The 12,896-nt window shown below is 38.0% G+C and overlaps 1 protein-coding gene across 1 annotated transcript; it reads left to right on the top strand.

Moving 5' to 3' along the window:
• Positions 1–1,922: 1,922 nt before the first annotated feature.
• PPO2 (Prophenoloxidase 2) lies at positions 1,923–4,789 on the top strand. Its single transcript, XM_067773284.1, has 4 exons — positions 1,923–3,373; positions 3,471–4,092; positions 4,148–4,383; positions 4,454–4,789. Exons 1-4 carry the CDS (start codon positions 2,393–2,395, stop codon positions 4,664–4,666), a joined length of 2,052 nt encoding a protein of 683 aa, XP_067629385.1. The 5' UTR covers positions 1,923–2,392; the 3' UTR covers positions 4,667–4,789.
• The last annotated feature ends 8,107 nt before the right edge of the window (positions 4,790–12,896 follow it).

The following is a 12,896-nucleotide window of genomic DNA, read 5'->3' as shown; positions in this document are numbered from 1 at the left end:
CAGCATTGTATTTGCAAACTGGTGTAGTATTTGTTACGCAAAACGCCAAAAAAAATAAAACGGCTATGCATTTCTTACGTCATGACAAATACGCAACATCAAAAACCGTAGCTTATGATTTCAATGTTGAATAGCAAATTAACAACTGTCAAAACAAAACAAAATATGCTAAGAAAAAATTTAAAACGAAAAATGTTGTTCACAATCCGTAGCTTTAATTTTCTATACCAACGTTTCTAACACCAAATACACAAAATTCTGAACTCCCTTAATAATGTTCCCCAGCATTACTGCCTTTATTTTCGAAATTAAAAATTGAAAATTGAATTATTTACCATAGATCATTTCTTTTTTTTAATAAGTTACTATTACAAATAAATCAAATTTTAGTCAGTTGGTTCGAACAGCCATAAACACTTACACTGTTACAATTTTACTCTGTTTAAAAATTGTCTGATAGTAGTGCCAGAATGTGGAATTTATTAAGCTCATATCTGTTAAACACTTTAAATCCAACTTCAAATAGAACTGAGAAATACGAATCTAGTATTATTGCATATTAAATTTATTTTAAAATTGTTGTAGAAGTTACACCCTATTGTAAATACACAAGGATATCTTTGTGACTCAAAATTATATGGAGCAAATAACACAAAAAGAGAAAACTAGGTCAAGATTTACGCTTGTATAAGTGAAACAAAAACATGTTTTTCACATTGCTATCAACTTTTTTCATGATGAAAATCATCAGATCCCAAAGTAAGTTGTACAAATTAACGCACATGAGCTGCATTCTTAAGTTCTTCTGTCCAAAGTATGTGTGTGAATTTAAAACGACTATAGCTTTAGGTCTTTTTGCAATTTAAAAAATATTTTTCCACAAATAAATTCGCATTTTGTCCTTGTCCCACATTTGGTGTTCGCGAGGGGGTTCAGTTTTTTCACAAGTAAATGCATATCAGGTATACAGATGCGTATACTAATTATATGTGCACTAGGGTTGTCAGGAAAAGGGGCGGTGCCACACCCATTTTCAGAAATTTTAGTCTTTTCCAATTTAATGTTATAATTCTATTTAGAAAGTAAAATTCTATTGATACAAAGTTCTTTTTCGCTAGGATATAGCTTATTATTTTCGTCTACGACCCTTTTAAAAATCTTTTATATAAAAATGCGCGTGGTATTTAACCGATCTCATCCATTTTTTCTACAAATATTTCCTGCTATAGGGAAAATTTTTGTACCAAATTTTAATACGATCCGTTTATTTTTCTTCGACTTATGGCTCCCGATACATAGAAAATTGCTTAGTCATAAAAGGGGCGGTGCCACGCTCATTTTTTTAATTTGAAGTTTTTCCCATTTATTAATACAAATCCACTTGGGAAATGAAATACCATTGATATAAAGCTCTTTTTTGCAAAGATAAAGCTTATTTTATTCGCCCATAAGCCTTTTAAAAATCTTTTATATAAAAGTGGGAGTGGTCCTTAACCGATTTCGTTAGGTTCCCCCGAAGCATTCCCTATAGTAAAGGCAACCTCTCTGCCGAACTTTGTTACGATAGGTTTAACGATTTTTGATTTATGATTAATAATATATGTAAAATTTATTTTATCACAAGTGGGCGGTGCCATGCCCATTTCAAAAATGTTTTTCAAATTTTTATCAAGAGTTTCAATATCAGTCCACACGTCAAATTTCAGCATTCTAGGTTTACTAAATAATCAGGTTTTTGTGTTTTCCAAAATGTTATATATATAAAAAGTGGGCGTGGTTATCATCCCATTTCACTCAATATCAAGATATCTCAATATTTACTCAAGTTATCGTGTTAACGGACAGACGGACGGACATGGCTCAATCAAATTTTTTTTATATACTGATAATTTTGATATATTGAAGTCTTAGTCTATCTCGATTCATTTATGCCAGTACAACCAACCGTTATCCAATCAAAGTTAATATACTCTGTGTGCAAAGCACCCTGAGTATAAAAACAAAGCCCGTAAACAGCATAAAGTATAGTGCCCAGCGCGTAAGAAAACCTCATTACGCCACTTTACTTACTGTAACGTTCACCATTGTATAGAGGATGCATACGAGTATGTGGAGAAACAGTGAATCAGCCGAAGCTAAGAAGTATAACCGCGCTACTGTAATAGTCAAACAATTTTTGGGGTAAACGATAACGAAACCACAAGACGATAATATGCGAAACCGAGAATAATTAAATTATTCGGCAGCCCAAATACTTATTTTTGGATAATATAAAAGAGTGTTCCTGCTAGTTCAAATTATCAGTTCCAAACTTCGGCACAGTTGTGTACATTATAAATAAACATAAAATTTCTATAAGGAAATTCCTAATTATTGCATACAAATAAATACAATGGCTGATAAAAGTAATTTGCTGTTACTCTTCGATCGTCCTACCGAGCCTGTTTTCATGGAGAAAGGACATGCGTCTGTATTCGATGTGCCTGACAAATTTCTCATCGAACGATATCAACCCATCGGTAATGAAGTGCAAAACCGTTTTGGCGAAAAAGCAGAACAACGTATTCCTGTTCGTGATATAGCCATTCCAGATCTTCGCATACCCATGTCACTGCCTAGAGATGCTCAATTTTCACTTTTCATACCGGCTCATCGTCGTATTGCAGGACGTTTGATTGATATCTTCGTGGGCTTACGTTCCATTGATGATCTACAGAGTGTGGCTGTGTATGCTCGCGATCGGCTGAATCCCTACTTGTTCAATTATGCACTTTCAGTAGCATTACTGCATCGACGAGATACTAAAGGACTTGACCTGCCATCGTTTGCACAAAACTTTCCCGACAAATTTGTGGACTCGCAAGTCTTCCGCAAAGTACGCGAAGAAGTTACAGTGGTTCCGGAAGGCTCACGTATGCCAATAACTATTCCACGCGATTATACTGCTTCTGATCTGGATCCTGAACATCGTTTATGGTATTTCCGAGAAGATCTTGGTATTAATCTTCACCATTGGCATTGGCATTTGGTGTATCCCTTTGAAGCTGGTGACCGGGCTATTGTGAACAAGGATCGCCGTGGTGAATTATTTTATTATATGCATCAACAAGTGGTCGCCCGGTATAATATGGAACGTTTTAGTAACAACTTGGCTAGGGTTGTTCGGTTTAATAATTTGCGTGAACCCATTCAGGAAGGCTACTTCCCTAAAATGGACTCGTTGGTGTCGAGTCGTGCTTGGCCTCCACGATTCGATGATACAAAACTAGCAGATTTAAATCGAGAGTTGGATCAAATTAATCTGGATGTGGCGGATTTAGAACGATGGAGGGATCGCATCTTTGAAGCCATATCGCAAGGCTTTGCGACTGATGTAAGTTCAAATGAGACCCGCTTCATAATTTCAGTAAAAATAGGATTGGTTTTATATCCAAATGCTCATATCTCTACATCCTTTTTTTTACTTTCAGGAAAGTGGTAATCGTGTTCAACTAGATGCAGTGCGCGGCATAGATGTTTTGGGAAACATGATTGAGTCTTCCATTCTTTCCCCAAACAGAAGCTTATACGGTGATTTCCATAATATGGGACATGTATTCATTTCATACTCTCATGATCCTCAACATCGTCATTTAGAGTCTTTTGGCGTAATGGGTGACTCAGCCACTGCCATGCGTGATCCTGTTTTCTACAGATGGCATGCGTACATTGATGATATATTTCAGGAGCACAAGAGTCGTATCCCACCATACACTTTGCCAGAGCTAAGTTATGAAGGTGTTTTTATAACTGGTGTACAAGTGAGTGCCGAAGGCGGACGCCCGAACGTTCTTAATACCTTCTGGCAACAATCAGATGTGGATCTGTCTCGTGGAATGGACTTTGTGCCACGTGGCAATGTGTTTGCTCGATTCACCCATCTCCAACATATACCATTCACATACACTATCAACATCAATAACGATGGCGGTGCCCAACGATTTGGTACCGTGCGTATCTTTTTAGGGCCAAAAACAGACGAACGTGGACAAGGAATGCTATTTAAGGATCAACGTTTGATGATGATTGAATTGGACAAGTTCGTTGTGTCTCGTAAGTATTGCTAAATTATTTATGGTATAACTATTATAGCAATATAAATGTATAGTAAATCCGGGACCAAACACCATTCGACGCCGTTCCACTGAGTCCAGTGTGACAACCCCATTCGAACGCACCTTCCGCAATTTGGATTTCAATCGCCCAGCAGCAGGTAGTCCTAATGAATTAGAGTTCAACTTCTGCGGCTGTGGATGGCCAAATCATATGCTAATTCCGAAAGGCTTACCTGAAGGTCTTGGCTGTGAATTGTTTGTTATGGTGTCCAACTATGATCAAGATAGGGTAAGCAAAATATTTGTCCTAGGTTTGAATGTATACATAAGTAGTTTTGAATTTGTATCTTCTTCTTAAGATCGAACAACAATTGGTGGGTAGCTGCAGTGACGCGGCATCTTATTGTGGGGTGCGCGATCGTCTTTATCCTGACCGTCGTCCCATGGGCTTCCCATTCGATCGTCTTTCTAGGGCAGGAGCAGACCGGCTTGTTAATTTCTTGACTCCAAATATGAGTATCGTTGATGTGGATGTACGTCACGAAAATCGCGTGTTACCAAGAAGTGTGTAATCCGTTTGTAAAAGCTGTTGCCATTTTATCCCTCTTTATGAAATATGCATGAGTTCATACATGCTTACATACATACATATACACGCACATATGCATAGCCAAAATAATAAATAAAAATGTGTTTAAAAAGCTTTAACGTTTGCTTACTTAATTGGCGCATAATCGTTCCAACAAAGCATAACATGGCCTAGCCAGCGTAGCCGCTGCTGGACTTTGTTGATGTCTGCGTTAAGCTCGTATAGCCCATGTTTAATATTCTTCGGTACTTATTGTGGTCAACACTCCAAGAGCCACAGATGAATAATATATTCAAAAATTTGGCTTTTATTTGGATCGCCGCAAGATATTCGTCCCAGGCAGGAACGTCAGCACTTGACGACAAAGCCTCTTTCCCACCACGAATCCAACGCCAAAACTGCGCTTATTTCCATGGCCGCTGAAGTAGATGTCACAATTTTTAACTTTTTTCTTCCTTGCTTCGTCCATTACAGACACTGCAGATGAAAATCCCCCAGCTTAAACAGAATATGTCACAGTGGCCTAGCCAAGCTGTCGCCTTCTCACATTAGCTCACCAATAAACGGATGTTCAGTGGCTACGCAGAGGACGCTTGGTCGCAAGCGACTGTCAGTATTGAGCTGCCTGAATTGCATGCAAAAGAATCGCTTTGGATATTCCCTTGTGAATAGTCAGAAACTTTCCCCACTTGCGTGGACTTCTACACACGGGACCACCCCCACCCCCCTATTTACCTTATTCTAAGGTTTATCTGAGAGGAGTGAAACCAGTATTCCTTATTGCTTACAACCTCTTTTGCCCGTTTTATCTCGTACGGTACAAATGCGAAATATTGCATTAACTTAACAGGGTACATTATAGGATACATGATCAATAAACCTAATTGTAGTCGATAAAATTTCGTAATTTTTCTAGGGAACATCGTTTTTTATCATTTATCATTTATTTAACAATCATTATTAGTACATTAAGACAACGAGTCTTTTATCGTACAACAAACGGAGTAACAATTTATGTGAATTACAACAATTTATGTGAATTATATGTTTTAATTTATGACTAAGCTAGACATTTTAACGGCACAAATAACTTAAATAGAACAAGTAAGGAAGGCCAAGTTCGGGTGTAACCGAACATTACATACTCAGTTGAGAGCTATGGAGACAAAATAAGAGAAAATCACCATGTAGGAAAATGAACCTAAGGTAACCCTGGAATGTGTTTGTATGACATGTGTATCAAATGGAAGGTATTAAAGAGTATTTTAAGAGGGAGTGGGCCATAGTTCTATAAGTGGACGCCATTTAAGGATATCGCCATAAAGGTGGACCAGGGCTGACTCTACAATTTGTTTGTACGATATGGGTATCAAATGAAAGGTGTTAATGAGTATTTTAAAATGGAGTGGGTCTTAGTTCTATAGGTGGACACCTTTTAGAGATATATCCATAAAGGTGAACCAGGGGTTACTCTAGAATTTGTTTGTACGATATGGGTATCAAATGAAAGGTGTTAATGAGTGTTTTAAAAGGGAGTGGGCCTTAGTTCTATTGGTGGACGCCTTTTCGAGATATCGTCATAAAGGTGGACCAGGGGTGACTCTAGAATTTGTTTATACGATTTGGGTATCAAATGAAAGGTGTTAATGAGTATTTTAAAAGGGAGTGGGCCTTAGTTCTATAGGTGGATTCCTCTTCGAGATATCGCCATAAAGGTGGACCAGGGGTGACTCTAGAATGCGTTTGTACAATATGGGTATCAAACGAAAGGTGTTAATGAGTATTTTAAAAGGGAGTGGGCCTTAGTTCTATAGGTGGACGCCTTTTCGAGATATGGTTATAAAGATGGACCAGGGTTAGCTCTAGAATGCGTTTGTACAATATGGGTATCAAACGAAAGGTGATAATGAGTATTTTAAAAGGGAGTGGGCCTTAGTTCTATAGATGGACTCCTTTTCGAGATGTCGCCATAAAGGTGGGCCAGGGGTGACTCTAGAATGCGTTTGTACGATATAGGTATCAAATGAAAGGTGTTAATGAGTATTTCAAAAGGGAGTGGGCCTTAGATCTATTGGTGGACGCCTTTTTGAGATATCGCCATAAAGGTGAACCAGGGGAGAATCTAGAATTTGTTTCTACGATATGGGTATTAAATGAAAGGTGCTAATGAGTATTTTAAAAGGGAGTGGGCCTTAGTCGGTGCCACGCCCATTGTCCAAAATTTTACTAATTTGTTCTTCTGCGTCATAAATTCAACTCACCTACCAAGTTTCATCGCTTTATCCGTCTTTGATAATGAATTATCGCACTTTTTGGGTTTTTCGAAATTTTCGATATCGAAAAAGTGGGCATGGTTGTTGTCCTATTTCGATAATTTTAAATAGCTATCTGAGATGAGCGCCCAGGACCCTACATACCAAATTTCATCAAGATACCTCAAAATTTACTCAAGTTATCGTGTTTACGTTCGGACGGACGGACGGACGGACATGGCTAAATGAATTTCTTTTTTCGCCCAAATCATTTTGATATATAGAAGTCTATATCTATCTCGATTAGTTTATGCCGTTGCGGATAACCGTTATGCGAACAAAGTTAATATACTCTGTGATCTCTGCTCAGCTGAGTATAATAAATACCGATTCCAGTAGCTTTATTTGTTTAAAAAAACAGTCATTTGGCTGAAGAAGCCCACCTTTGGACAGACAATCTACATAACTATTCGAGGACTTATTTTGAACGTATTCCGTAAGGCCTAGTTTTCAAATTAATATATATCCGACGACATATTCCAATGCATCTTCTTTAAAAATATCTATATTACATTCCTGATTTGACGGTGGGGAGAATGTGAAGTCTTGAAAAGCAATCTCCTCTCGAGGAAGGGAGGTGGTTATATATTCAACCGACAATTCATCCAATGGGATTCACCCGGTTTCATCAAGTTTCACCTTTCCGCGAGCTGCGAGAATTTCTGTGTAACGATCGAAGGAAAGAAATTATAATTAGTTACATATATAGATATCTTGTGTTTATGTGCCTATCAACATTCAATTTACCCAATAAATGTTTTTGCGCAGTCTGGTTTGTCATTGAGACCACCTTTGGCACGCATCGCACCGAAAAAATTTTCAATGATATCCTGATTAAGTCGTTAAGTGAGAATATATTGAAGGCCGTGTTCATCCTGAACAAACTGATGCAACTGTCTGAGGGAATTGTTGTTTATAAGTATGGCGTTCTGAAAAGGCAGTAATGCTTCATGTCTATAGGCTAGAGTTTGCTGTTGCGCACATTCAATCGCTCTAATGTTTGCAATTGCTCATTTAACGCCATTCCGAAAGGCTTTTTATTTGCAATTGATTGAAAGGTGGAGAATTTCGGATGGCACTAGCCACGCTATGCGAAAACAGTTGTGCAGCGAATTTAACATTATGCCTGCCTGCGTGATGTACCGTTAAATGTTTTTCTTTTAATTTGTGCACGATTGACAAATCTGATGCGCTTGTATACGTCATGAGCTACGCAATTGCTTTAGGCGCCACTGTTGCGCCTTTGTGCATCTAAAGCCGCAGTTACCCTCGAACGTACGTACAAAAAACATGTCAGCATACACGACCTATCTTATGAATGTGCAATTTAAAAGAAAACTCACCGACGTTCAAAGCACGTACGTAGCCCGGAACGTAGAAATAAAAACAATTTTGATTTTTTCCGTAAGAACGTGTTAGCAGATCGCTGTCTCACTAGACAGAGTTGCCTAGTAAACTTTTGTGTGCTAATTTTTGACCGTTTGCAGTTTTATGCTAAAATACCTAATTAAGGTTTGAAAAATTGTGGAAATAATTATGTAAAAGTGCAGATTGTAATATGTAATCTATTTATACTTATTTAATATTAATTCCAGCCTTTTACAACATCAGAAATTAGAATAGAAAAAGTTGATGGTCCCATATGCATGCATTCAAACAGGTCGATGGAAACATTTTTTTCGTTGCCACTACGGGCATAAATTTCGTTCAAATGTGTGTACGTACGGCATACGTATACGTACGTTACACACGTCGGTGGGTAACTGCTGCTTAAGAAGTGTCGCACTAATGTTAATAAATGTGGAGCATCTGCAAACACATAAACTTTACCATCCATCGCAGGGTTTTGAAACCAACAACGTTCTTTAAATAAGAAATATTACATTAAATAATAAAATGTAAATTCATTTGATTAACATACCGTGTGATATGCCTAACTCCTTCCTGTTTGGTTACTGGGACCCGAGTCTGACACCATTGCTACAACAGGGTATCCTACTTCTTGCAATTTTATAATGATAAGGTTTAGGGTTTCTTCAGTCATCGGACAATCGTATGCAGAAAATATCGGCTGTTTCCACGAAGCTTTAAGACCGCGCATAATCGCCATTTGGACATATCAGCATGGCTCACGTATAGAGTCTGCGAGGTTGTCATATTCGCATACCGATTCTAGTCTTATTTCATCAAAGCTAACCACACATAGTCTATCTGAAATTGGAACATCGCTTGCACTTTTTAACATGCTTAATGAATATTTAATTATACCATCCTCAGATTAAAGATTTGTTGCCATCTGCTTAGTTTTGAATCGCATGGAAGGGAATCCCATTTTATACAAATGCGTGTAGGCTCTGGGCCCTGCAGCATGCAGTGCTATTGCGGGTGATTTATCTTGCAATGTCCAATGTACATTTTTTGATGGATTCTCAATTTTACGGATTTGATTATTGGTAAAAATTGAAGCCAGATTTGCTTGGAGAATTTCTAGCTTCACAAGCCTCTTATTAAAATCCAGTAGTTCCTCTTCCAATTTTGAGACCCGACAGTCAAGATACGACCTAACCCCCAAAAACAAGAGCAATAAGAAAAAATGTGTGCAATTAATAATGAAAGTACTCTGTTTCTGCTGAGGCATCGATGAAATCTTGCTCGGAATTATCCCAAGATTCAAGAACTTCTATTGCCACTGGAAGGGCTGCGTCTGATAATTTCGCCTCGCTCAAATTAACAAAATTTATAAAGTCATCGAATAAAAAATGTAATATACACAATTTCCAACCAGCTCTTAAACTAAAACCGCAAGATTCGCTCCAGATTGTCCTTTTAATTTCATTTCTTGGGACATGGAATAGCTTGAAGCCTTCATTTGCCCATGCTTTGTGGCATAATACTCAACTTGCTTTAGGAATTTTAACTCCCTAAAACAAGTCCAGTCCATAAGTTATTGCATGTAAATTTATGTTTTGTGGAAAAGCTAGGCTCTAGGAAAAAGTCGTGAATACCAAGTACTCGTGAAGTTTGGTATGTTGGTATGTGTACAACAAGAAAAATAATTGGTCCATTGGCTAGTTCTGGCTCGTGTATTTTGTGTTTGTAGTAGAGTAAAAAATATAACCCCATAAGCAGATAACCTGATAAGCACGCTCGCGTGAATAGCCCAAATGTTTTTAAGGCGGTATCGAAATCGACTGCCAATCCCGCCCGCCATCCGAATAGAAGAGGAAACAATAGAGATGGGCTGCCTGGGTTTGGCGAAATCAACGAATCACCCAGAAGTCCGAAACAGCTCTAGAAAGGGGAGATAACACAGTTGCAAAAATGGTATCTCAGCAGCACACAAAAGCACACCCGAACGCTGGAGTAAACCACGAATGTCCTGAACAGCGCCGATCATATCTCTGTTCCGAGTTGGTTGGGGGGTTGTCCATGTCAATATCAAGAGGGAGAGATATTAGAAAGAGCTGCGTCCCTGAACAGGAAAGCTAGGAGTTGGTCAAAAAACTTTTGTCGAATTGCTAGAAGGGTCAACTACATCACCTTTGGGTCCTCATATTCTAGAGTCCTAGCCTTATGCGGGATATGCGGAGCATACCGGAAATTCGCATCATGTAGGCACCAGCCCGATTATCTCGGGAAGGATATTGTATGACTACGTCATTCATCGAACTTTCCACGTCTCTGGATTTTAGGCGCATCTTACAACAGGCATGCATACCTCGAGTAACCTAAGCCCGTTTACCTTACCCTTTGCTTCAACCGCGGCTTATGTGACTGTCGCTATAGAGCGGATTCACGGTTTCGTGCTGAAATAATACCCTTAGAAGCGATCAACAAACTTTTTCATGAGGTTCGGTCTTCTTATCTCTCTCTCCGGCTGTTGCCGGATGTCGAGATCCTTCAAAAAGTTGATAACAAAAGCTCAATGATATTACTAGGGTTTACTAAAGGTGATTGGAGAATTGAAATCTCTAACTGCTTTGGTTGTATTGGGGACACAAAGGTGGAGTCATCCAATCAATTTATTCTTATCTGCCAAGGTTTTGCAAAGACAAGGCGTTATTATCTCGGATGGGAGGTATACGAATTCCCGAAGGAAATTTTTAAGATCGATGGTTGCCTTATCCGGAAGTATAACGTTGCAATGTAGTATTCATTTAACGATCAGAAAACAGTGGCACCGTTACTTTATGCGTTTAAGTGAGCTGCTTCCATCTAGGCTGAGCAGCGGCTAAAAGGATCTTCCTTCAAATTTTAGGTGCTCCACCATTTTTTTACTGAACTCTGTAATTCCTCAAAACTCACCAAGGGGAGCTGCCAACAGGGCCTATCTATTGCTCATCTTTAAGGCACCTTTTTTTGTAACGTATGAAAAGTGAGGTGTTAGGTTGGCTTGGTCACTAATGCAAATATGTTTATTTGTATTGTATAAAAACTTACTTTTACAAAAAAGCCTGGTATATGAAAAGCAAATAGTTGATACAAAGTCCTGAAAATAAGAATAGTAATACAGAAGACATATGTACTTTATTTTTACATCATTACATCATCGATTTTACTTACTTTTCTGATGAATTCCTCGCAGGAAAGCCAATAGTTCCTACAAAGTCCTATAAAACCTTAATATGGATATGCTCGTGTATTGCAAATCCCACCCGCAAAAGAAATTCACAGTTAAACCAATTAAAACTATTAAAAAATGGAATTTTAATTTGTGACCTACCGCAGATTTGCAGAAAAATATTTAGTGGATGAGAACAAAATAAACTATCAAAAGTATAAAAGTGTAACCAAATTATACTTGTTTCTTAAAAGTAAAACTTTAAATGCGTTTTTAAAATTTTGGTTTAATGTTTTGAAGGGGTGTAATGTAACTGCTTGGTCCGAGGCGAGAAGGGTGGCGGTTAGGCATGGTGGTAGCCCGGGGGTAGCCTGAGGCTCGTCGGCGTTGAGGCGCGGTTCTTGCCACCTTCCTCGACCCACAGTCACAAAAACAAAATTATAATTGTCATAAAAAAATAGGACCAGAAACGGGAATAGAAAGAAGGAGAACGATGGAGAAAAGGAAAGCGGTAGAAGATCATCCGTGTCAGGTGGATTGATCTCACCCCTCTTGTTCATGAGGCATTAACAACCTTGAACTCCGCTTTGACTCCGATAACCGAGTAGAGTTCCTTTTACCTCCTACGTTCGCCCGTCTGTAGTGGTCTGGTCAAAATCATCGTCTGTCAATCCGGTTGCAACACTAGTATGCGAGAGGGCAACACCCACACTAACACGAAGGAGACTTAAAGGGTCCGCATTTTTCCTAACGTAACTTCAACCAAAAAATTCCAAAGAAAACATATCCGTTGTCCTTAAATTTTATCAATAATTTAAGTTATAACTTATATGGCTAGTGGTATATCTATTTTATTGCTACTTACGCCCTACCCTGAACCGAAATAATAATTTAGAAATTAAAAAGAATCCAAAAAAATAGCAGGGAGAGATAGAATATCACCGAACTAAAATGTACTTACAATAAAGTTATTTTTAGGAATACCTTTAACCATTTAAAAAGAAATATTGAAATAAACAAAATCCAATGTATTGGGATGAAGAAAAACGAATAAAAGAACAGGGTTGGAAAAGAACAAAAAAAAAAGGTTTATATAAACTTAAAATAAACCTAATGGGAGATTATCCTCTCAGAAAATAATCGTAAAGGAAGGCGGGATTCAACTAAAAAAACTATGAAAAAAAAAAACAATTTAATGTTAATAAAAAGGTTACAAAAAAATTAAAGTTCGTAAGGGAACACCCTTTTCATCAAAACCTATCAATCTAATATATATCTACGAATGTTTTGAACAATAAAAAAAAAGGAATAGAGAGCTTATGACAATATGTATATTACCA

Source organism: Eurosta solidaginis, chromosome 3, assembly GCF_040869045.1.
Source record: "Eurosta solidaginis isolate ZX-2024a chromosome 3, ASM4086904v1, whole genome shotgun sequence".
NCBI classification, from domain to species: domain Eukaryota; kingdom Metazoa; phylum Arthropoda; class Insecta; order Diptera; family Tephritidae; genus Eurosta; species Eurosta solidaginis.
The sequence above is the reverse complement of the archived record's forward strand: the minus strand, read 5'-3'. Positions and strand labels throughout refer to the sequence as shown.